General features: G+C 36.3%; 1 protein-coding gene across 6 annotated transcripts in view; it reads left to right on the plus strand.

Annotated features, from left to right (window-relative positions):
* LIN54 (lin-54 DREAM MuvB core complex component) overlaps positions 1-25,340 on the plus strand; it is a 72,650-nt gene that overhangs the window by 34,196 nt on the left and 13,114 nt on the right. For 5 of the 6 annotated variants that reach the window (XM_023252980.2, XM_023252981.2, XM_003985227.5 and 2 more), the window contains one exon: positions 20,453-20,669. The exons of the other annotated variant lie outside the window; for it this stretch is intronic. In XM_023252980.2, coding sequence (XP_023108748.1) covers positions 20,453-20,669 — 217 coding nt within the window. The remainder of the gene's footprint in view (positions 1-20,452; positions 20,670-25,340) is intronic. 6 annotated transcript variants of the gene reach the window in all.

The following is a 25,340-nucleotide window of genomic DNA, read 5'->3' on the forward strand; positions in this document are numbered from 1 at the left end:
TCTTTATCCATTCATCAGTTGATGGACATTTAGGCTCTTTCCATAATTTGGCTATTGTTGAGAGTGCTGCTATGAACATTGGGGTACAAGTGCCCCTATGCATCAGTCCTCCTGTATCCCTTGGATAAATTCCTAGCAGTGCTACTGCTGGGTCATAGGGTAGGTCTATTTTTAATTTTCTGAGGAACCTCCACACTGCTTTCCAGAGCGGCTGCACCAGTTTGCATTCCCACCAACAGTGCAAGAAGATTCCCGTTTCTCCACATCCTCTCCAGCATCTATAGTCTCCTGATTTGTTCATTTTGGCCACTCTGACTGGCGTGAGGTGATATCTGAGTGTGGTTTTGATTTGTATTTCCCTGATAAGGAGCGACGTTGAACATCTTTTCATGTGCCTGTTGGCCATCCAGATGTCTTCTTTAGAGAAGTGTCTATTCATGTTTTCTGCCCGTTTCTTCACTGGGTTATTTGTTTTTCGGGTGTGGAGTTTGGTGAGCTCTTTATAGATTTTGGATATTAGCCCTTTGTCCGATATGTCATTTGCGAATATCTTTTCCCATTCCGTTGGTTGCCTTTTAGTTTTGTTGGTTGTTTCCTTTGCTGTGCAGAAGCTTTTTATCTTCATTAGGTCCCAGTAATTCACTTTTGCTTTTAATTCCCTTGCCTTTGGGGATGTGTCGAGTAAGAGATTGCTACGGCTGAGGTCAGAGAGGTCTTTTCCTGCTTTCTCCTCTAAGGTTTTGATGGTTTCCTGTCTCACATTCAGGTCCTTTATCCATTTTGAGTTTATTTTTGTGAATGGTGTGAGAAAGTGGTCTAGTTTCAACCTTCTGCATGTTGCTGTCCAGTTCTCCCAGCACCATTTGTTAAAGAGGCTGTCTTTTTTCCATTGGATGTTCTTTCCTGCTTTGTCAAAGATGAGTTGGCCATACGTTTGTGGGTCTAGTTCTGGGGTTTCTATTCTATTCCATTGGTCTATGTGTCTGTTTTTGTGCCAATACCATGCTGTCTTGATGATGACAGCTTTGTCGTAGAGGCTAAAGTCTGGGATTGTGATGCCTCCTGCTTTGGTCGTCTTCTTCAAAATTCCTTTGGCTATTCGGGGCCTTTTGTGGTTCCATATGAATTTTAGAATTGCTTGTTCTAGTTTCGAGAAGAATGCTGGTGCAATTTTGATTGGGATTGCATTGAATGTGTAGATAGCTTTGGGTAGTATTGACATTTTGACAATATTTATTTTTCCAATCCATGAGCAGGGAATGTCTTTCCATTTCTTTATATCTTCTTCAATTTCCTTCATAAGCTTTCTATACTTTTCAGCATATAGATCTTTTACATCTTTGGTTAGATTTATTCCTAGGTATTTTATGCTTCTTGGTGCAATTGTGAATGGGATCAGTTTCTTCATTTGTCTTTCTGTTGCTTCATTGTTAGTGTATAAGAATGCAACTGATTTCTGTACATTGATTTTGTATCCTGCAACTTTGCTGAATTCATGTATCAGTTCTAGCAGACTTTTGGTGGAGTCTATCGGATTTTCCATGTGTAATATCATGTCATCTGCAAAAAACGAAAGCTTGACTTCATCTTTGCCAATTTTGAGGCCTTTCATTTCCTTTTGTTGTCTGATTGCTGATGCTAGAACTTCCAGCACTATGTTAAACAACAGCGGTGAGAGTGGGCATCCCTGTCGTGTTCCTGATCTCAGGGAAAAAGCTCTCAGTTTTTCCCCGTTGAGGATGATGTTAGCTGTGGGCTTTTCATAAATGGCTTTTATGATGTGTAAGTATGTTCCTTCTATCCCGACTTTCTCAAGGGTTTTTATTAAGAAAGGGTGCTGGATTTTGTCAAAGGCCTTTTCTGCATCGATTGACAGGATCATATGGTTCTTCTCTTTTTTTTTGTTAATGTGATGTATCACGTTGATTGATTTGCGAATGTTGAACCAACCCTGCATCCCAGGAATGAATCCCACTTGATCATGGTGAATAATTCTTTTTATATGCCGTTCAATTCAATTTGCTAGTATCTTATTGAGAATTTTTGCATCCATATTCATCAGGGATATTGGCCTGTAGTTCTCTTTTTTTACTGGGTCTCTGTCTGGTTTAGGAATCAAAGTAATACTGGCTTCATAGAATGAGTCTGGAAGTTTTCCTTCCCTTTCTATTTCTTGGAATAGCTTGAGAAGGATAGGTATTATCTCTGCTTTGAACGTCTGGTAGAACTCCCCTGGGAAGCCATCTGGTCCTGGACTCTTATTTGTTGGGAGATTTTTGATAACCGATTCAATTTCTTCGCTGGTTATGGGTCTGTTCAAGCTTTCTATTTCCTCCTGATTGAGTTTTGGAAGAGTGTGGGTGTTTAGGAATTTGTCCATTTCTTCCAGGTTGTCCAATTTGTTGGCATATAATTTTTCATAGTATTCCCTGATAATTGTTTGTATCTCTGAGGGATTGGTTGTAATAATTCCATTTTCATTCATGATTTTATCTATTTGGGTCATCTCCCTTTTCCTTTTTGAGAAGCCTGGCTAGAGGTTTGTCAATTTTGTTTATTTTTTCAAAAAACCAACTCTTGGTTTCGTCGATCTGCTCTACAGTTTTTTTAGATTCTATATTGTTTATTTCTGCTCTGATCTTTATTATTTCTCTTCTTCTGCTGGGTTTAGGCTGCCTTTGCTGTTCTGCTTCTAGTTCCTTTAGGTGTGCTGTTAGATTTTGTATTTGGGATTTTTCTTGTTTCTTGAGATAGGCCTGGATTGCAATGTATTTTCCTCTCAGGACTGCCTTCGCTGCGTCCCAAAGCGTTTGGATGGTTGTATTTTCATTTTCGTTTGTTTCCATATATTTTTTAATTTCTTCTCTAATTGCCTGGTTGACCCCTCATTCATTAGTAGGGCAACACGTGTTCAATTCTACTGCAGGTCTGAGTTAATGCAGTATTGCAAGAAAAAGAAATAAATGACATAGGGTTTCAAAAGAAAGTAAAAAATTGTTACAAATTACATAACATTATATGCATGTAAAATTTAAGAATCTGCTATGAACTGTTAGAACTAATGTATAAATTTAGCAAGGTGATTAGATACACAGTCAATATTTAAAAATCAGTATTTATAGACCATTTATATTAAATTTTTTTTAATGTTTATTTTTTGAGAGAGAGAAAATAAGCATGAGCGAGTGGGGGAGGGGCAGAGAGAGAGGGAGACAGAAGATCCAAAGCTAAGAGCACAGAGCCCGATGCAGGGCTTGAACCCATGAACAGAGAGATCATGAGTCAAAATCAAAATTCGGACACTCAACCAAATGAGCCACACAGGTGCCCTGGGACCATTTATATTTAATATAATTGTTGATATGGTTGGATTTAAATCTAGTATCTTACTAGTTATTTTCTTTTTGTCTCATTTGTTCCTTTTGTTTTTTAACTCTTTTTTTTTTTTTTTTTTTTGCATTATCTCCACTATTGGCTTATTATAGTTTAAACTTTTAAAAACTTATTGGTTGCTCTAGTGACAAATACTACATTTTTGACTTATAACAGTCTACTTTTATTTTTATGTCACTTCATGTAGGATAAGAACCTTACAATAGAGTACTTCCAGTTCTTTTTTCCTATCTTTATAAGCTGTCATTGTTAAACATTTTACTTTTACAGGTTATGAACTCCATAATACATTTTTTGTTTTTGCTTTACAAAAAATTACCTTTTAATACAATTAAAAATAAGCAAGTCTTATTTATTTTCATTTTAACTGTATCTTACCCAGTTCCTTTCTTTCTGTAGGCCCCAATCTTAGTTTGGTATAAAATTCCTCCCTAAAGAACTTTCTTTAGGAAAATTTAATATTTTTAGGAAAATTAAAAAAATTTTTAAGGAAAATTCTGCTGACGAGAGATTTCTCAGCTTTTGTTTGCCTGAAAAAGTCTTATTTTGCTGTTACTTGTTAGAAAGATATTTTCATTGGGTAAAAAATTCTAGGTTGGCAGTTTTCCCTCAGTGCTTTAAAAATGTCACCCCATTGACTTCTAGAGTGCATAGTGTTTGGTGAGAAGTAATGCCGTAATTTTTGTCTTTTCTTCCTTTGTATATGTGTCTTTATTTTCTCTACCTGCTTTCAAGATTTTCTCTTTATATTTGGATTTCTGTGGTTTGACTATTATGTATCCATATATGTGCTGTGTTGTTATTGCTTTCTTCTTTTAAATACACATTTATCTTGATTTTAAACCATCTTGGATCTATGATTTATTATATTTTATTTTATTTTTGTTTGGCTATTATCTCTTCATTTATTTCTTCTGCCTCATTCTTTCTCTCTTCTCATTCTATTTTTTTAATTTTTTTTTAGAGAGAGAGCATGCATAAGCAGGGGAGGGGCAGAGGGAGAGGGAGGGAGAGAATTTCAAGCAGGCTCCATGCTCAGCGTGGAGCCCAGCGCAGAGCTTGATCTCATCGCTGTGCGATTGTGACCTGAGCTAAAATTAGGAGTCGGAATCTCAACCAACTGAGCCACCCTCTTCTCATTCTAGAACTCTAGTTTCATGTTATTTTAAAGTTCTTATCTGATGGTTGCAACATCTAGGTCATCTCTGAATCTACCTCTTATTTTATTGGAATGGCTGTCTGGACCTTTTTAAAAAAAAAAAAGTTGCATTTTTTAAAAATGTTTATTTATTTATTTTGAGAGCAAGAAAGTGTGAGCAGGGGTGGGGTGGAGAGAGAGAATGCCAAGCAGGCTCCATCCTCAGCATAGAGCCCGATGCAGGGCTTGATCCCACAACCGTGAAATCATGACCTGTGCACCTTGACAGGTTTTGGTAAAAAACATTTTTGACATAAGCCCTAGAAACAAATGACTGAAGATTATTAAAACATTTTGCTTGTAACTCACATTGATTTCAGTTTTTTTTTTTCTCTCTACTAAATTAAAGGAGGACCTAATTGAGTTTTCAGATCATCAAGAATAATTTTTGGAGGTAGAATACAATTTAAATTTTGGTATAAAATTCAAGAGAAGTTCAGAATATTAATGTATAGTAGTATAGTAAATATTCTTCTGTTCATGTATACTTATATGTGAAAATAATGTTTTTCAGTGTTTATAACAAAAATAGGAGTAGAATTGGTGCTGAGCTCTCACTCTTGCAATATGTAATATTCAGCCGTGGATACATGAAGTAATGAATCCTGTCATCCATCTGAATAAGAGATACCTCCCAATAAAATCTTTTTCATTTGTGATAATCACAATTTATAATATATTTGTGTTTCTTTAAGTATATATAGTAATTATTAACTCAATCCAAATTATATATATATAATATATAAATAGTATTGGTTTCAGAAGTAGAATTCTGTGATTTATCACTTACATACCCCACCCAGTGCTCATCATAACAAGTACCCTCCTTAATACCCATTACCCATCTAGCCCATTTCCCACCCATCTCCCTCCATCAACCCTCAGTTTGTTCTTTGTGACAAGAGTCTCTTGTGGTGGTTTGTTTCCCTTTCTTCTCTTTCTTCATCCCCTTCCCATATGTTCATCTTTTTTGTTTCTTAAATTCCATATGAGAGAAGTCATATGATATTTGTCTTTTCTCTGATTATTTTGGTTAGCATAATACATTCTAGCTCCATCCATGTAGTTACAAATGGCAAGATTTCATTCTTTTTGATGGCTGAGTAATATTCCTGTGTGTGTGTGTGTGTGTGTGTGTGTGTGTGTGTGTGTGTGTGTGTGTGTATACACACCACATTTTCTTTATCCATTCATCAGTCAGTGGACATTTGGGCTATCTCTATAGTTTGGCTCTTGTTGATACAGACAAAATTATTTAATGCTTAGAGCTGTACAAAAAGGGTAATAGGAAATAATGTTTTCAAAATTTCAATTTATATACATCTTTTTGTTTCAGAGAATTTTAAAAGAATTTCAAGCATAAAAATGTTACACTAGAATAAAGTTTTTAGAGGATATGGAATTAAATACAAACTCACAGAGGAAAGGGAATAATGTAAATTTCCACCTGCTTAAGAATGGTTTATTTATGTTTTAAAAAATATAATAGATACTGGTGATATCAGATCACCATGTTGATATGATTCCATGGAATGTTTCATAAACAGTGATGTGACACGTATATTTTAATTTAATTTTGTTAATATTTTTAATAGGCTTGAAACTATTGATAAACTGAATGATGTTCTCAGTCTCTCTGAAAGTTATCTCCATTCTAGCCAGCTGGAAGGGAAAAGACATAGAAAAGCACATGTGAGAGGCTTTTCTGGACCAGACCTAGAAATAGGCATATAGCATCCATTCACCTCACTAGCTAAAATTGAGTTGCATGGCCTCATCTTAACAAGGGAGGCTAGGAAATATAATCAGCTATATGCCTAGGAAGCAGAAGAGACTCTGGATTTTGGTTAGCAGCACGCCATCTGTAACATGATCGGCCATACATATATAGCATAATAGTGCTACATTAGTACAGGTAATTGACAGAAAACTGGGACCCTGAACAATAATGAAATTTTCCATGATGGAGGGACACTCTTCCATTCTGTGCTTTTCGTGGCTATTGGTATTTATTGAGTTGAGTGTGTACCCTCTGCTGGGGCTGTAGAAACTATAGAAGAGCTTACAGTGGTTGGAGAGACAAAATTGAATGCATGTAAAACAATAATGAGTAATGAAATAGGTGCTTAGTTGTGTGGTATAGACAAGATGGTTTGAAACTAAAGAAAGATAAATCCTGGTACTTCTTCATTTACCATTTACTCAGATACTTAATCAGTATCTACTATGTCTTAGGGGCTGTGGTATGAAACACTAGAGAGCAATGAATATGCATAGAACCTAAAGCCTAAGGAGGTGGTGAGAGGGGCTATGATAGAAATGAATCAAATAATATAAAAACAGATAAAATTGCAAAACCATGAAAAGATTTATGATGGTATGAGATCCTGTATAAGGAGATTCAACCACAGATAGCTCAGGGATGCCTTCTCTAATCATCTTAAGATTTTTGTATGGGTATAAATTAGAGTGGATGTCAGCCACAAGTGTGAAGGTCTAGAGCTGAACTAGATTACTGTACATGTAGGATGGTAAGACAACTAATCTGATTGGCATTAGTAATGCTTTGGAGGGAATGGAGAGCATTTAAAGATAAGGTTAGATTATGGATGATTTTTAAAACAAAGCAAATTTAGGTTTAATTTTGTCATTAAATGGAGACCCATGGAATGTTTCTGAGTCGTAATGAGCTATAGTCAAAGTGTGAAAGTGAAATTTGCAAAAAAATTAGCAATGTCTCTGGTAGCAGATAGAGGCGAGTCATAAAGATGATTGAATTTGTTTTGCAAATATCCAGACAGGAAGTGATATGAGCAATGACAGTATCGAAAAGTTGAGGTAGAACTGTTTGGACACAGAGGTTTCAGAAGTTGATAGCTTTTGGCATGAAGCTCTTACATGTTTGAGTTGGGGATGATTATTTTTGTAAATGAGTACAATTTGAAATGAAGGGTGTTTGTTTTCCTGATAAACTTTGACATAGATTGTTGTAAGAATAATAAGAGGTGGTGTTGAAGTGATTACAGGTTGTAGGCTCCATTGATTCTGTTGCCTGAAGTTTTATTTTGTCTATAGCTCCTCATACCAGTACCCATTAGCCAGGTTATGGAACAGAAGGAATACATGACTGAGAATTTATTCTTTTTTCTGTTTTTTTTCCCCTGATGGTTTTGTTTTATGCTTTTATAATTATGTTGATTGAGTACAAGTGGGGTCCTGTGACCATATTACTAAAACCTTTTTGTACTATACAAACAAAATTATATGTTAAAAACCTAAAAAATATTAAAAAGTTAGGATATTATTAATTCCCATGTGTCCTTTACCCAACTTTAGAATTATCAGTTTTACCTTGTTTTTATCTATAACCTCCTCCCACATTTTTTTAAGTAAATCATGTCATTTCATCTATAGATATTTCTTTATATATATAAAAGATAGGAACACTTTTTTAAACTTACCCACATTCCTTTGATGCTATTAAATACCTAGTTAATTCAGATTTCCCTAATCATTATATTTTTCTATGCTCTGTTTGAATTTGGGATTCAGATACGTTTGGGATTCAGATACGTCGTTCCCTTTAAAAAAACAAAAACAAAAAACAAAATTGGGTTGTGTACATCCTATAGTTTTTCATAGGCTGGTTGCATTCCTGTGGTGCTTTTTGGTTTCAAGAATTTCTGGAATGGAACCCAGATGGCTCTTGCATCTTAGACCTTACAATGTGTTTTGCAGATCTTTTCTCCCAGTCTGTGGCTTATCTTTTATACTCTTAACAGTATTTTTTGCAGAGCAGAAATTTTTAATATTAATGAAGTTTGACTTACCAGTTTTTTCTTTCATGGATCATGCTTCTGTTACTGTACCTAAAAAGTCATCACCAAACCCAAGGTAAATTAAATTTTCTCCTATATTATCTTCCAGGAATTTTATTGTTTTGCTTCATAGTTTTATAGTTTTAGGTCTGAATCCATATGAGAGGTGTCTGTGTTTAGATTCACTTGTTTGCATGTGGATGTCCTATTCTAGCACCATTTGTTGAAAAAACTATTTCCATTGAATTATTTTTGCTCCTTTGTGAGAGATCAGTGGACTATATTTAAGTGAGTCTATTTTTGTACTCCTGTTTAATACATCACTTTTAGCCTTTGCCAATCTAATTAAAAGATCTCACATAGGTTTATATCTTTTATTAAAGTTTATTTACTTAGAGAGAGGGAGAGAGAGAGAGAGAGAGAGAGAGAGAGAGAGAGAGTGTGTGTGTGTGTGTGTGTGTGTGTGTGTGTGTGTGTGTGTGTGAGCAGGGGAGGGGCAGAGAGAGAGGGAGAGAAAGAATCCCAGCAGGCTCAATGCTGTCATCACAGAGCTTCATGCAGGGGTGGGGCTTGAACTCACAAGCCACAAACTGGTGAAATTGTGATCTGAGACAAGATAGAGTGGGCTGCTTAACCAACTGAGCCACCTAGGTGCCCCTCACATAGATTTATATTTTTAAAAATTATTCATGTCTTTGTGTCTTCTGGACTCCTCTTCTGTGGACTCTGATGCCCATTGGGTGGTTTGTCTCTTTTTCCTTGTGAACTAAAAACTGAAAAAAGCCCATAGCATATTAAGGAAATCACTTGTTTGTTATTAATGTAGTTACAAACATTTTTCCCAGTTGGCTTTGTCTTGTTTCTGTTCCTCGCAGAAATATTGCTCATGAAATTAGTTAAAATATTGTAGTGTCTTTATGAATTTTGAGTTTTTGAGCTATATCTAGTTAAGTCTTCCTTATTCCAATATTATAAAATGTGCATTCATTTTTAAAAGTTATTGGGCTGTATTTTACTTATTTTACATACAATATTCTTTTATTACACATTAAGTACAAGAACAGATAGACTTGTTCTTTAAACTTTATGAAATGGTTAAATTAATATTAGCCTCTGTATCATTTTTATCCTGACTGATTTTCATAGTCCATCTTGCAAAGCAGATATCTATTTGGGTAGGGTACACACACCATAAAATTTACTGTCTTAACCATTTTTAAGTGTACAGTTCGGTGGTATTGAGTGCATTCATCCTGGTGTCCAGCCATCCCCACCATTCATCTTTAGAACGCTATCTCTTGGAACACTGAAACCGTGTACCCATTACATAACAAGTTGCCATTCTTCCCTCCCACCAGCTCTTGGCCACCACCATTCTACTTTCTGTCTCTGAGATTTTGGCTACTCTAAGTACCTCATGTAAGCAGAATCATACACTATTTGTCTTTTTGCTTTGCTTATTTCACTTAGCGTAATGTTTCTAAGGTTCACCAGTGGTGTAGCATATGTCAGAATTTTCTTCCATTTTAAGGCTAAATAACACTTTATTTTATGTGTATTCATCTGTTGATGGACACTTGGGTGGCTTCCACGTTTTAATTATCCTGCTATAAACATAGATGTATAAATATCTCTTGGAGACCCTGCTTTCAATTCCTTTGAGTGTATACCCAGAAGTGGAATTTCTGGATCACATGGCAATGCTGTGTTTAATTTTTTGAGGAAACATCATAGTACTTTCCACAACAATTGTACCATTTTACAATGTAATTAATGCACAAGGGTTCCAGTTTCTCCATATTCTTTTTTAAAATTTTTTTAGTATTTATTTATTTTTGAGAGAGAGAGACAGAGACAGAGTGCCAGTGGGGGAGGGACAGGGAGAGAGGGAGACACAAAATCTGAAAGCAGGCTCCAGGCTCTGAGCTGTCAACGCAGAGCCCAACGTGGGGCTTGAACTCAAGAGCTGCGAGGTCATGACCTGAGCCAAAATAGGACACTTAACCAGCTGAGCCACCCAAGCGCCCCCTCCATATTCGCATTAACACTTTTATTTATTTAAAAAATTTTTAAAATGTTTATTATTGAGAGACAGAGACAGAGCATGAGCTGGGGAGGGGCAGAGAGAGAGGGAGACACAGAATCCGAAGCAGGCTCCAGGCTCTGAGCTGTCAGCACAGAGCCCGACATGGGGCTCAAACTCACCGACCGAGAGATCATGACCTGAGCCGAAGTGGACGCTTAACCAACTGAGCCACCCAGGCATCCCTCATCAACACTTTTTTTGATAGTACCTATCCTAATGGGTGTGAGGTAGTATCTCATTGTAGTTTTGATTTGCATTTCCATAATGATTAGTGATGTTCAAATATTTTTTCATGTATTTATTGGCCATTGTATGTCTTTAAAGAAATGTTTTTTCAAGTTCTTTGCCTGTTTTTGAATCCATTTGCTTGTTTGAGTTTTAAAAGTTCTCTCTTTAGGGGCGCCTGGGTGGCACAGCCGGGTAAACATCTGACTCTTGATTTCAGCTCAGGTCATAATCTCACAGTTTGTGAGTTCAAGCCGCACATCAGGCTCTGTTGATGGCATGGAGCCTGCTTTGGATTTTGATTCTCCTTCTCTCTTCCCCTCACGTGCTTGTGAGCTCTCTCTCTTTCTCTCTCTCTCTAAATAAATAAATATACTTTAAAAACTTTTTTTTTTTAAGTTCTTTGTTCTGGATCTTAATTCCTCATCAGCTATATGATTAGTGGGTATTTTCTCTCATTCTCTGAGTTGCTTTTTACTTTGTTGACAGTGTCTTTTGAAGCACAAAATTTAAATATTTCCATGAAGGTCCAGTTTGTCTATTTTTTCTTTTATTTCCTGTGCTTTTAGTTTCATATTCAAGAAATCATTGCCAAATCCGATGTCATGAAGCATCACCATATGTTTTTCTTCTAAGAGGTTTTTAGTATTACATCTTACATTTAGATCGTGGATCTCTTTTGAGTTCATTTTTTTATATATTGTTGGCAAAGCATCCTGGCAAAGGATCCAACTTCATTCTCTTGCGTGTAGATACCCAGTTTTCCTGACACCCTTTGTCTTTTCCACACTGAATGGTCTTGGCACCCTGGTCAGAAATCATTTGACCATATATGTGCAGGTTTATTTGTAGACTCTATTCTGTTCCATTGGTCTGCGTCTCTGGCTTTATGGCAGTATTGGTTTTGGTGTTTTCTTAAGGTTAAATCTTTGATCTATTTGAAACTTATTACACGGAATGAATTCTAGGGATCCAGTTCTTTTTCTTCAGACCGAATAGCTGATTCGTACCATTTACCGAATAGCTCATCATTCTCTGTTGATTTGAAATGCCAGCTTTCATCATGAACTGTTCTATATATAGGTTCTTTTCCTTCTCCAAATAATTTATTTCAAAATCATTTTTGTTAAAATACCTAATTTAATAATTTGAAACTTGCTTTACAACATAATGTGTAAGATTCACCTATGTCATAATCTGTAGCTATAGTTAATTGTTCTGTAGTTTTTTTTCCTTTTTCCCCTTTTTGTTATTGAAGTAAATTAACATACAGTGTGATATTCATGTCAGGTGTACAATATAATGATAAAACAATTCTATACATTATTCAGTGCTTATCACAATAAGTGTGCCCTTAATCCTCTTTATTTCACACATCCCCCTACCTACCTCCCCTCTGGCAACCACCAATTTGTTCTCTGTATTCAAGAGTCTGCTTTTTGTTTGTCTCTTTTTTTCTTTGTTCATTTGTTTGTTATATAGGTTCTTTTATCTATTCTTTTGATCTTTAGTATTCTGCTCCTAGGCCAATCCCATGCTATTTTATTTACCCTATCTTGATAATGTTTTAATTTTTAGTAGGGTTGGCTTCTGATTTGTATAAGGCTGATGCTTATAGAGCAGGTTGTCTAATTTTGCCTGTTATGGTCATTTAACCCTTTCCTTGAATGCTTCTGTAGATACTAATATATTTAAATTACTCATCCTTGTTACTGTAATTCATAACTGTAAATACACTTAAGGTGGCTTAATGTCTGTGAAAAAATAGCACAAGAATGCCTATGCCTATTTCATAATATTTCACCAGTCAGTAGAAGAGTGCTGAAAGTTCTGGTACTCATCCCAAGGTTTGACTCTGACATTAGTCATATAATACATACAATATTTATCCCTTCTTATCTTCTCATTTGTTTCTTAGCCTGGAAGCATTTTACAGCTTGCAAATTTGCTTCTTGGTGGGTTTATTTAATAACCTGAAGTTTGGGAATTAGGTTATTGTAAACATAGTTTTTCCATGGTGATAAACTCTGTAAACATTTCACCATAAATTTTTAAAAGCTATATTAATATGGAACCCTACAAAGTCCTGATTTTAAACTATATTACAAAACTGTTGTAATCAAAACAGTATGGTATTGTCAAACACAGATACACAGATCAGTGGCACAGAGTAGGGAGCCCAGAAATAACCCACATGTATATGGTCAATTAATTTATGACCAAGGGGCCAAAAATATACAATGGGGGAAGGATGGTTTCTTTAGTAAATGGTGTTAGGAAAATTGGACAGCTACCTACAAAAGAATGAAACTGTATTATTATCTTATCATACACAAAAATAAACTCAAAATAGATCAAAGACTTGAACATAAGACCTAAAACCATATAATTCCTAGAAGAAAATAATAAGGGTCTTTGACATCAGTCTTGGCAGTGATTTTTTTGGATTTGACAACAAAAGCAAAGGCAACAAAAGCAAAAATAAGTAAGTGTGACTATATCAAACATAAAAGCTTCTGCACAGCAAAGAACACCATCGACAAAAGGGGAAAGCGACCTATGGAATGAGAGAAAATATTTGCACGGTATATATTTGAAAGGAGTGATATTGAAATATATAAAGAACTCCTAGAACTCAACTGAGAAGAACCAAACAATCCAATTAAAAAACGGGCAGAGGAGCTGAATAGACATTTTTCCAAAGAAGACATACAAATAGCCAGCCAGCACATGAAAAGGTGCTCACCATCACCTGGGAAATGCAAATCAAAACCACAGTGAGATACCACCTCACACCCGTTAGAATGGCTGTTAGCAAAGACAAGAAACAAGCGTCAGGGGAACGCTGGTGCACTGTTGGTGGGAATGTAAACTGGTGCAGCCACCCTGGAAAACAGTGTGGAGCCCCCCCACCCCCCACGAAATTAAAAATAAAACTACCATACAATCCAACAATTATATTTCTGGATATTTACCTGAAGGAAATAAGATCACCATCTTGAAAAGATGTCTGTACTCTAATGTTTATTGCAGCATTATTTACAATAGCCAGGACATGAAAACAACCTAAGTGTCTTTTGACAGATGGATGGATAACGAAGATGTGGTATATCTTATATATAATGAATGGACTAGTATTCAGCCATAAAAAAAAGAATAAAATCCTGCCATTTGCCACAACATGGAAGGACCTTGAAGGAATTATGCTAAATGAAGTAAGTCAGATACAGAAAGACAAATAACTGTGATCTCACTTATATGTGGAATCTTAAAAAAGAAAAAGAAAAAGGAACTCATAGATGCAGAGAACAGACTGGTGTTTGCTGTGAGGTGGGGGTGGTGGTGGTGGGTAAAATGGGTGAAGGTGATCAAAATGTGCAAAGTTCCAGTTAGTTTTCTAAGTTCTGGGAATGTAATGTACAGCATAACTTTAGTTAACAATAGTGTATATTTCAAAGTTGCTAAGAGAGTAGATCTCAAAAAGTAGATCCCAAAACTTCTCATCACAAGAAAAATCTCATTATGTTCAGTAATGAATGTTAACTTATTGTGGTAATCAATTTGCAATATATACATATATGAAATCATTATTCTTTATACCTAAAACTAATACAGTGTTATGTCAATTATATTTCAATAAAAAAGAAAAGAAAAACATGAGTTCTTTCCTCTTACAAAATTATGCTGAACTTAGCTGCCATTTACCTAGATTCAAAATGAGTCTCAAGTCATATCCTATGTAGAAATACATACAGATTGCTACTTTAAGAGATTTCACAAATATTTATGGTGCAAGCTGCTTAGGATTTAGTATGTCTGTGCTAACATTTTATATTACAGCTTTTGTGATACTTTCCTTATTTGTACTATTTCCTAAGCTATCTCTATTTACAGATTAATATCATAATTATGTGTTTAAAAATAAATGTCTTTGGACATTATTTTCCAATTAGCAAATGGCAAAAGTCTTTGCTTAATTCAAGTTTACCTATAAGGAAAGGAACAAAACACTCTTCCAGTTCTGCAAATGAGGACTCTTATTCTATCTGGTAAAGCTGGAGAGATGAGGGAGGGAGGAGGGAGGGACAGAGGGGGAGAAAGAAAAAGAAACAGACTCAACCAGTACTCTTAAAACAATGAGTTTGTGGAGTGTCTTTACATGATACTGTCTGTCTTTCTCTTGGCACCAATATATGAAAGAAAGAAGGAAGGAAGGAAGGAAGGAAGGAAGGAAGGAAGGAAGGAAGGAAGGAAAGAGGAAAGGGGAGAGGAAAGGGAAGGAAAGGGGAAAGGAAAGGAAAGAGGAAAGGAAAGGAAAGGAATAAAAGAAAAATTTCCCCTCCAAATGCTACTGTTAAATAGGTTTGAGAAGCACCCTATACCATACCCATCTAGGAACTTTATAGTGGTCATTAGCATAGTAAGGACTCTGAGAAGGCTTTTGTTTAACATTGTTTACTTTAAGGTTTCATAAATTAATTTGACAAAGTAGACTGTTTCATGTAATAACTAATCCTGAAGAGCTAATGTTCAGTGAAACAAACACACTTTAGTAAACACTACCTAGTTAGCATTAAGGAAAATATTGTTATGATTTTGCATTAGATTAAACAAAGGCCATCTTAACATCTGTTTGAAACAGTATGATTTGTGCAGGTGTTTCAAAATGCTATACAGATTTCATTTAGTGGTAATGTTCTCCCTTGTACAAAAGAGAAACAAAGATATAAAAGCATTAGGTTTGCTTGCCAAAATACACACAAGACTGAGACTAACTGGAACCAAAGCCCATATGTCCAAACAATGATTTCTAAGCAGTATTTACAAACAGAACCAAATATGGAACTCTGCAAACTCATTGTTTTAGAGTATTGGTTGAGTCTGTTTCTTTCTCTTTCTTTCTCCCCCTCTGTCCCTCCCTCTCTCCCTCTTTATCTCTCCAGCTTTACCAGATAGAATAAGAGTCCTCATTTGCAGAACTGGAAGAGTGTTTTGTTCCTTTCCTTATAGGTAAACTTGAACTAAGCAAAGACTTTTGCCATTTGCTAATTGGAAAATAACGTTCAAAGACATTTATTTTTAAACACATAATTATGATATTAATCTGTAAATAGAGATAGCTTAGGAAATAGTACAAATAAGGAAATCTTTCAAGTCCATGTATTTTAGGGCAGCCCCTTAATACCTGTTAAATGTTGCTATCTGAATTTAAATTAAGATAGCTGGTTTTTAACCCAGCTGTCAAGAATGTTAATCAGGCAATAGAGATACTGAGGATTCTTATTGAATGCACATTAGCTGTTTTTCTGGTAATGTTGTATGTTCAGAGGGGCATTCACACGGAGTTTCTCAGACCACTGTACTTAAAGGAAGGGACTAACTTGTAAATCCTCAAAGAAGTTAGTTGTATTCCAGTGCTTCTGGCTTTTGCAAAAATAGTAACTGTTGTACGTTACCAAGTATTTCAGGTGTTCGGAAAATGCAATTTAATCAGAATTTGTCAAGAGTTAGGGTTGGGGAGGAGGGTGTGACTATGAAGGGTAGTGCAAGAGAGTTTCTTTGTCATGATGGAACAATTTTGTATCTTGATGGTAATGTTGATTACATAAGTCTCTACAGTCTTTAGCATACATCCTCCAAAAATGCATGTAAAAACTGGGAAATCCAAAATAAGTTCTGTTCTGTAGTTAATGGTATTGTACCAATTTCCTGGTACATTTTGATAATGTTCTATGATTATGGAAGATGTTAGCCTATTGGGGAAAGTATGGGAATTCTGTATTCATTTTGTAACTTCTTGTGAGTCTGAAATTGTCTTAAAAACATTTAAAAAATGTGTTTATACTTCTATTCAGCATACTGAATAAAAAAGAGTTTCAAAGTTTCTTAGAGGCAAATATGCAACTTTAGTTCTTAACAGTTCTTGAGGACTGGATACTATTTAGTTTTGTTAAGTCATTTAATAACTGTTGATTAAGCATGTAAAGTTGGAGGCATTATGATGTCTTACTTAAAAGAATGGCCCTTGGAGTTGGGTCTGGTTCAAATCCTGGCTCTGCTACTTTGTATTAGCTCTATGACCTTGGGGAAATTTCTTAATCTCTCTGAGCTTCAGTTTTTCCCTTCTGTAATGGGCATAATGATGATACAAATAGCAGCTCACGTTTATTGAGCATTATACTATGTGATGTTATCAGCACTTCATATGATTTAACTCATTTAATCCTTGGAGCAATCCTATAAGAAAGGTATTATTTTCAGATGAGGAAACTTAGGCACAGAGAAGTTCAGTTACTTGCATAAGGTCACACAACAAAGGAGTGTGACCTTGATTAAAACCCAAGTAGTTGGTATTTTATATTTGGCTATACAGAACTAGCTTGTTGGAGACCAACTGTCTCGCTAAAAACAACTAAAAAGCAGGGGAAAAAATATTTTTAAAAATCTGTTTGAAGTAACATTCATGAAATAAAGGGAAGCCTAGTGAAGTCAGCCTCATGTTCACTATGACACTTCTTAGATCATTTGCTGATTTGTAAGTTGTGGCTGAGAGACTGAAGTGATGAACAGAAAGTGGCTACAGAGAGATTAAGGAGCTGAGCGGATCTGTCAGTCTTCTGGATCTCATGAACAAAAATTTGGTTTCAGGCCCACCAAGGAGGTGGAAGCCTGTAAACACCACATTCCTAGTTGGGACCATTGATATAATGTATAGGGGAAGAATGAACCAGAAATAGACCAGGCCTATGGAAGATTGAAGCTGTGCTTCAAACTGCTCAATTTGTGATTGGTTTAGGATGATCTGCCCCTACTTTTAACTGCGTGCCAGAAGCTGAAGTGAATTATCCCTGGAGGAATATAACATCATTCAGAGCCTCAAAGTATGTCTTTAATTTTTTGTAAACAATGTCTGGCATTGAATCAGAAATCATCAGGTCACCAGGCAACCAGACCAAATCATTCAAAACCAAGAAATATAGATAATGGAGTTATCAGACTCAGACTTTTAAAATAACTAAGATTAATATATTCAGAAATGTAACAAGATGAAGAATTTCAGCAGAAAGAAACTGTAAGAAGGAATCTGATGAACCTGAAACTCATGGAACATTGTGTGTCCAGTATGCCTCAATTAAAAAAAAGGAATCAGGTGAATATTTTCAAATTGAAAACATAAAACTGAGATTAAGAATTTAGTAGATGAGGAGTACTGGGTGGCTCAGTTGGTTAAGCGTCCTACTTCGGCTCAGGTCATGATCTCTTGGCCCGTGAGTTCGAGCCCTGTGTCAGGCTTTGTGCTGACAGCTTGGAGCTTGGAACCTGCTTCAGATTCTGTGTCTCCCTCTCTCTCGCTGCCCCTCCCCAGCTCGTGCTCTGTCTCTGTCTCTCTCAAAAATAAATAAATATTAAAAAAAAAAAAAAGAATTTAGTAGATGAGTTTATCAACAAATGAGATACAAATAACTGGACATTTTTTGAGAAACAAAATGGAAAGAATTCCTCATCAGCAGACCCACACTTAAGGAAATCCTCAAGTGCGCTCTTTAGGCAGAAGGAAAATCATTCGTACTTTGAAGCAGGATGATATAGAAAGGGTAAATTTGTGAGTATATGTAAATTAATGCCTTGTGGAGTTAAAATTATTATATGTAGGGGGCGCCTGGGTGGCTCAGTTGATTAAGCGTCCGACTTCAGCTCAGGTCATGATCTCACGGTTTCTGGGTTCGAGCCCTATGTTGGGCTCTGTGCTGTCAGCGTGGATCCTGGAGCCTGTTATAGATTCTGTCTCCCTCTCTCTCTGTCCCTCCCCTGCTCATGCTCTGCCTCTCTCTCTCTCAAAAATAAACATTAAAAAAATTTTTTTTTTCAATTATTATATGTAGAATTAAAATACTTAACAGGAAGTAAATGGTATTCGTGTTTAGTGGTTCTTTTCATTTCCTGGGTGATGTGTAAAGTACTGATTTAATGCCTACATTGTCCGTTGTAATCTCTAGGATCACCATTAAAAGATTAGCAACATAATGTATAAATAAAAAGCTAATACAGGGAGGGGGAATGGAATAATAACACAAAAGAAGGTAAGAAAGAGAAAAAAGAATGGAAGTGAACAGGTGGTTCAAATAGAAAACAGTACAACAGTGGATTTAAATGCAGATCTTTAAGTAGGTCTGTTAGATGTAAACAGACATAAACGATTTAAACTTACAGTCAGATCTGATTTTTGTTTTGAAGACCCAATTCTATACATCTTGTAAGAGTTGTAGCTTGAAGCTTAGGATGCAGAAAAGTTGAAAGAGTTGGAAAAAGGCATGCTATGCAAATGTACCCAAACTAGGCTCTGTCCTTGGGCTACACTATACCTAGCCCATAATATGGCTGCTAGATTTAAAACAGCTCATCTTAGAGTATTAAAAGCACTATCCTTTATTCATATTAAGTATCTAATAAATCTGTGCTTGAGGCACCTTAAGATAGTATTTTTTTTCCCATTTTGAGCTGATACGTGTCTCTTGCATCATTGTACATACTTGTCTCGTGCTTGCTTGATTTTTCAGTAGCTTCCATATGTACACATTTTATCCCTTTTCTTAAGCTTTATATTTCCATTTAACCAAATGACGGTTGTGGCTCTTGTCTCTTATCTTTATTTTAGATCTGTTTTGTGGTACCGCTGCCCAGTGATAATGTGTGACTCGTTTTATGAAGTAATCTCCTTTGACTATTGCCTGTAGAGTTTCCATGCTAAATGAATTCCTCCGTCTCTCTCTCTCTCTCTCTCTCTCTTTCTCTCTCTCTCTTTTCTAGGCTTTTATGAAAATGTTCAAATTCTTAAGAATTATTCTTTCATAAATTATTATCCGCATAATATAGATTTCCAACATCAGTGAATGGTCTTTTAGCATGAGGGCTCTTTGACAAATAGGTGGGGATATAATTATAAAATAATACGATAGAACTGGTTGAGAATCTGGCCTAGACCTTTATAGTACAGTCTGTTGTATGTTGATTAAACACCAACTGAAGACATCTTGAGAGACTTTTATTCTGTTCTGCCTCTGATGTTTCATTTAGCTTTTTGGGAAGTCACATTGAAGGAAAGGATTAAAATGATTATATTGACTCAAGTTTGAATCTCCCAAAATTAGTTTTGTTAGACAACCAAAATTGGGGTAGTTTTAGACTGAATTTGACCCCTTACCCATATGTTAGTGGCTACATTTGTATCTGCAGATACAGTTGAATTGACTGGACTTAATGAGGGTATAAGATGGGCTTTTCTTTTGGGTTTCTTCTTTAGAACATGTGAAAATGAAATTTGTCATAGTTAATTTGGTGGGTAGCAATAAATAAAGCCAAGTGTCTGCATCCTCTTTTCTCGATGTTGAATATGAAGCTAAATTCTTGGGGTTTAAAATAATTCTTTTCTTATAAATATTAACAAAACTGAGTAAGTTCTTGTAATTTAAGTAATGATTTCTTCATAGCAAGTCACCTGACCTGGATTCTCAAGGAAGTAACTACTAGAGATGGAAGGTAGAACTCGCCGATTTTGGTTTCACTCCTGCATTCATTACTATTCTTTTCATTTCTCTTTGAACAGGTTGTTCATTTCAACAGCTTTTGATGAAATACAGGAACATACTTTTTTACCTGAGCAATTGTCATAAGTTAAAAGAGTAGGCAAGTTAAATCCCAGATTAACGATAGCCGTGTTGTATTGTTTAATAGGCAGTGAAATCAGCTGTGCAGACCATCACTGTTGGAGGCGTGAGCACATCACAGTTTAAGACAATTATTCCTCTGGCAACTGCTCCCAATGTCCAGCAGATTCAAGTGCCTGGAAGCAAGTTTCATTATGTCCGACTTGTTACTGCCACAACAGCCAGTAGCTCCACCCAGCCAGTTAGTCAGAATCCCAGTACAAACACTCAACCTCTCCAGCAAGGTTAGTAACCATTTTTTAAAAACAGTCATTAATTCTTTGAACATTATTAAAGAACATTGGTCCTTTTCTCACTGAAAGCCTGATTAAGTATGGCATTTCAGCCGACAGTATGAGTTCAGCAACTGTTGCAGAAAGCCGCAAAATAGAATCATAGTTGTATATAAATATAGTATTTCACTCTGCTAGAAGGTGGTACACAGTGTACTATACTACCAGACAATCAGAATTATTCATCAGTTTGTGCGTAGCCATTATGTTGCTGGTTTGTAAGCCTACCGTCTACGTGAGTGGGACGAATTTAGATGAAACCAAATTATTTATCTTGTTTTCTAAACTGTGAAGCTGTTTGATAGGGTTTGGGTCAATTGAAATGACTAGTAGGCAAGGTATAAATGATAAATAAGAACTTTGCACCACTTTCATCCTTTACTTACTTTGAATCTGTAGTTGCTAATAAAAAGCACTTACAATGTTCTGTTATTTTGCTCAGTTGTACTTTTGGAGGATATGCCTGTTTGTAGTCCTTCCGTTTTCTGTTTGTGTTTAACCCTTCCTACCACCCGATACCTATACATAGACTCACACACAGAACCGCTCTCCATATTTATCTACTTGTTAAAAATTGAATGGTATGAAAGGCTCAGGACAGTTTATGATTTAGGGCCTGATTTTTGGTCTTGGAAGACTGCTGCGTATCCCTTCAATGTCACAAAGCAGTTGATGGCAAGTAAATGACTTATTATTTACTGGATGTAAATAGCAGAATTAAAGATCACTTGTTTCCTCTTTCATTTTGATTAAGGGATCAGAGGGTTGAAGCAACATATTGCCGATAGCTAGTTCACTAAGGGAAACTGTGGAAGAAAAATCCTATCTATTTTTTAAATTACTGATGGGAGAAAATAGAGGATATGTGAAGGAAACAGTATTTTAGTTTGTATTCTATTAAAATTAGACCTATCAAGTAGTTTTATTTTCTAATACCTCTTTAAGCTGATTTTAGAAGAAAATCTTTTATTACAGTATTCTTAATGAAAGGAAAATGACACTTGCATATTGCTGACTAAGGGAGTCAAGTTTTATATTCTCTCAGTACTTAAACTTAGCAGGGTACTAAAAGAGGTGCTGCAAGTCCAGTGTACCTGGATAATCCCAACGATATGAAGCAATCGTGAGATACAGTTGTTATATTTTATGTATGTGTTTGTATGTGTACTATATGCTGAGATCCATTTCCAATGTGATGTTAACACTAATTTTAGTCAATAATAAGCCTTTGGTATAAGTAGAAAAGAAGCTAAAGATCCAGGAAGAGTACATGAATAGGTTGGATACTGCATAATTCTAATTACTGGTACTTCCTTTTCTAAGTTTTTATCTACCTTTCTGCCTCTCTCTACTTAGGCTCTTTGCCTCCTGGAAACCCACCCCGCCTCCCCACACACACCTTTTTCTATTTCTCTGCTTCTTTCTTTTTTTGCCTTGTACCTTCAACTTTCCCTCCCTGCCCTCCCCTTTACCTTTCCAGCTCCTTCAGTTATTCCTGTATATACCCTTTTCGGGCCTGCTCACATACACAACCACCCATGCAATTTCCTTTATGTCCACCCATATTTTTCTTTTTTTGTTCTCCTATCCCATAAGAGACCTAGGTATATATAATATATATTATTTTGCAGGAATAATGAATTAAATTTATAATTTTTATTAGAGATACATGAAAACTAGTTGCTCTCGTTCATGAATGTACTAATATGTCTTTATAAGGGCTTAATTTCCAGTGAGGGATTTCCTTATGCCAAAGGGGGTTAGGGTCATCTTGTACATTTCCCACCAAAGCCAGTATTCAAAGGTTCTACCATGTTAACTGCTGGTTGGATAGCAGGCCACACACTAGAAAGATCCAGAAGACTTCATGGTTAATCTCTTTAGAATGTAATCTACCATCTTGGTGAAAGTCAACTTAAGAAATTAAAAAGCCTTAAACACTTGCACGTATGGTTTCTAAAAGTTGGAATGAGGCTATTCTAACAAGATTGTTCAGAATTTCTGTTAAAGACTAAAAAAGAAAAGATTATTCCAGTTTCTATGAAAATGGCAGTAATAGTAATGTGGGACTGTGCTCAAAAGTTGAGGGGGAGGAGAACTAGAGACTGGTGATGTAGTTATATAACATTAATATGTCCCCCTTTCCCTAGGTAATTTGTAATGTTCTCTTTTCTGGCCATTTCATTTTTTATTGTCTTCATTTCCCAGGTTTTAGTGAAAACTCAGCATGCAGATGCAAAGCTAACGTAAACCTAGAGTTCCCAAATTTTCTAGTTCTGTGTGCGTGCGCGTGCGCACGGACGGACACACACACACACACACACACACACACACACACACACACACAGAGACAGTTAACCCTTTCTTTATTATCCAAATAAAAATCATCTGCATCTGTCATTTGATGTGACTGAAGGCAGGCCACACGCTCCTTCCCTTTGTTTCAGAGACCACCAGGAAATTCTTACCTTCTCTGGTTGTTGGAGTCACTTCAGAATCACTGCTGTATGTGTTCATGGAACAATGGCCAGCATCTCTTCTCCAAGGAGCAAGTGGAGTAGGGAGTCTGTTCTTCTGTGTTCCAAGCAGGATTTCAGTCTTATAATTTCCTTTAATTCTTTTTAGTACTGCTGAGATCAGTCTGTAGTGGTTAGTATAACTTAACCAAATAAAACTGATGTAACTGAAGAGACTCAGAACAGGAAGTAAGTTCAAATTAGGTATCCGATGTCACTGCTTCTATCATTCATGGTCATGTACTCTTTTTGTATGACAACTTTATTGAGATAGAATTTGTGTTGACTATAGCATCCACCCTTGTTAAGCATACAGTGTAGTGGTTTTTAGTGTATTGAGAGAGATGCAGTCATCACCACTGATCAAACACTTTCTGGAGGTCCCCCACTTACCCTACCCTTTCCCTTTGTCCCCTTGCTTGCAGGGGCCTGCTCTCTTTAGGTCAGAGAACTGTCTAATGTTCTTCCGGGACTCTCAGCCTTCTGTCTTCAGCCATCAGCCCTCCCAGCCTTTTTATCTAAGGAAGTGTGTTCTTTTTCTTTTGTTGTTAGATCCCATTATCTCAAGCTGTCTCTTTCAGACCAGGCTCTAGGCCTTTTTGCATAAATAAAACCTAACGGGCTATCCTTCCTATCTTCTTCAATCCCTTTTTTAGACTGTGGAAATGGCAGTAAGCAATTTGAAAGGTTGTCCTTCTTTTGGTCCAAACATACAGGTCTAGTGCCAGCCTCTCTCGTCCATTTCATCATAGTTTGTCTCTATGTCAGGGTTCATCTTCCCTTCAAATCATCTCACCCTTGAGGTTTTCCATCTGGTTGCTGTCCTTTTTCTGGCCACTTGGAAGCTTCACACTGACTTACATTTTCTTCCCTAATAACGTGCAATTTCTGCCCTCTCTTGGGTGGTTCCTTTCACTTTCACCTTCTCTTTTGCAGTTGCTCTCTCCTGTCCGTCCCCAGCTGTGTCATCCCAAGTAGACCCTCAGTTTGTGCGCTCTTCTAACTTTCCTTGTTTTGTGGAACTCCATTCTGTTTTATACACTGTGGCCAAATACAGTTTCTTTTTGTGCTATTCCAAGTAATATTTCTGTACTTCAAAATCCTCAGAAACTTCTCATCGCCTACTGAATTAAAAATGCAGATTAAATATGTAGATTTCTACCCTAACGTTAAAGACCCGTGCTTGCCTACTTTAACCCTAGGTTCCAACCAGACTGGTCTGTTCACTAACATTTTGTGAAATGCTTTGCTGCTTCCCAGCATCAGGCCTCCACTGCTCATGCTTCTACCTCTTCATGGAATGTCCTGCTCCAATTTGTGTGCCCTCTCTGCAACCTGACCATTGATCACGACCCACCTCAGACACAATGCCTGTCATGCATTCTTTCAGTATTCCATATCCTCTGCCAGTCAGACATACATTCTGTCTCCCTCGGACTCTGCAGCACTTTCTCTTTTTTAATCATGTTTATTTTATTTGGTATATGTCTCATCTGCTCTACTGGAGTGTAACCTCTTTGAGCAAGTGTCTTTATACTTTAGTTTCCCCGGAACACTGTCTACAATGCCATTTATAGAGTAATGTTGGTTGTAATAACAATAATCACATTTATTGAGCAACTAACATTTATTGAGCACTTACTATTTGTTGGACACTGTTCTAATAAATGTTCATAGATTAACATATTTAATCTTTATACTCTGTAACGGAGGTACTATCCCCATGTTGTAGATGGAGTACAGGCAAAGAGAGTTAGAAAGCAGCAGAATTGGGATTTGAACCCCCAAGGGTGTTATGACTTAAGAGACCATCTTCTTAACTTTCATGCTGTGCTGCCTTTTAGTAGGTACTCTTTAAATAATGTATTATACTATAAAAATGATATCTTCTCTGGTTTCGGTACAAACATGGCAATTAGAATACAGAACAGCATTGTGACTCAAGCTCCTGAATGGCAGTTTTTTAAAATTTATACAACATTTCATGTGACTGGCTTTACTAGGGAATGTTTAAATCACCTGAGTACAGATTGAAATATTTTCAGTAGACTGTCTTGAATGACGAACATTCCCTTAGCAGGCGGATAGACTGGAGCTCCCTGAGATA

Source organism: Felis catus, chromosome B1 (genome assembly GCF_018350175.1).
Source record: "Felis catus isolate Fca126 chromosome B1, F.catus_Fca126_mat1.0, whole genome shotgun sequence".
In the NCBI taxonomy this organism is placed as follows: domain Eukaryota; kingdom Metazoa; phylum Chordata; class Mammalia; order Carnivora; family Felidae; genus Felis; species Felis catus.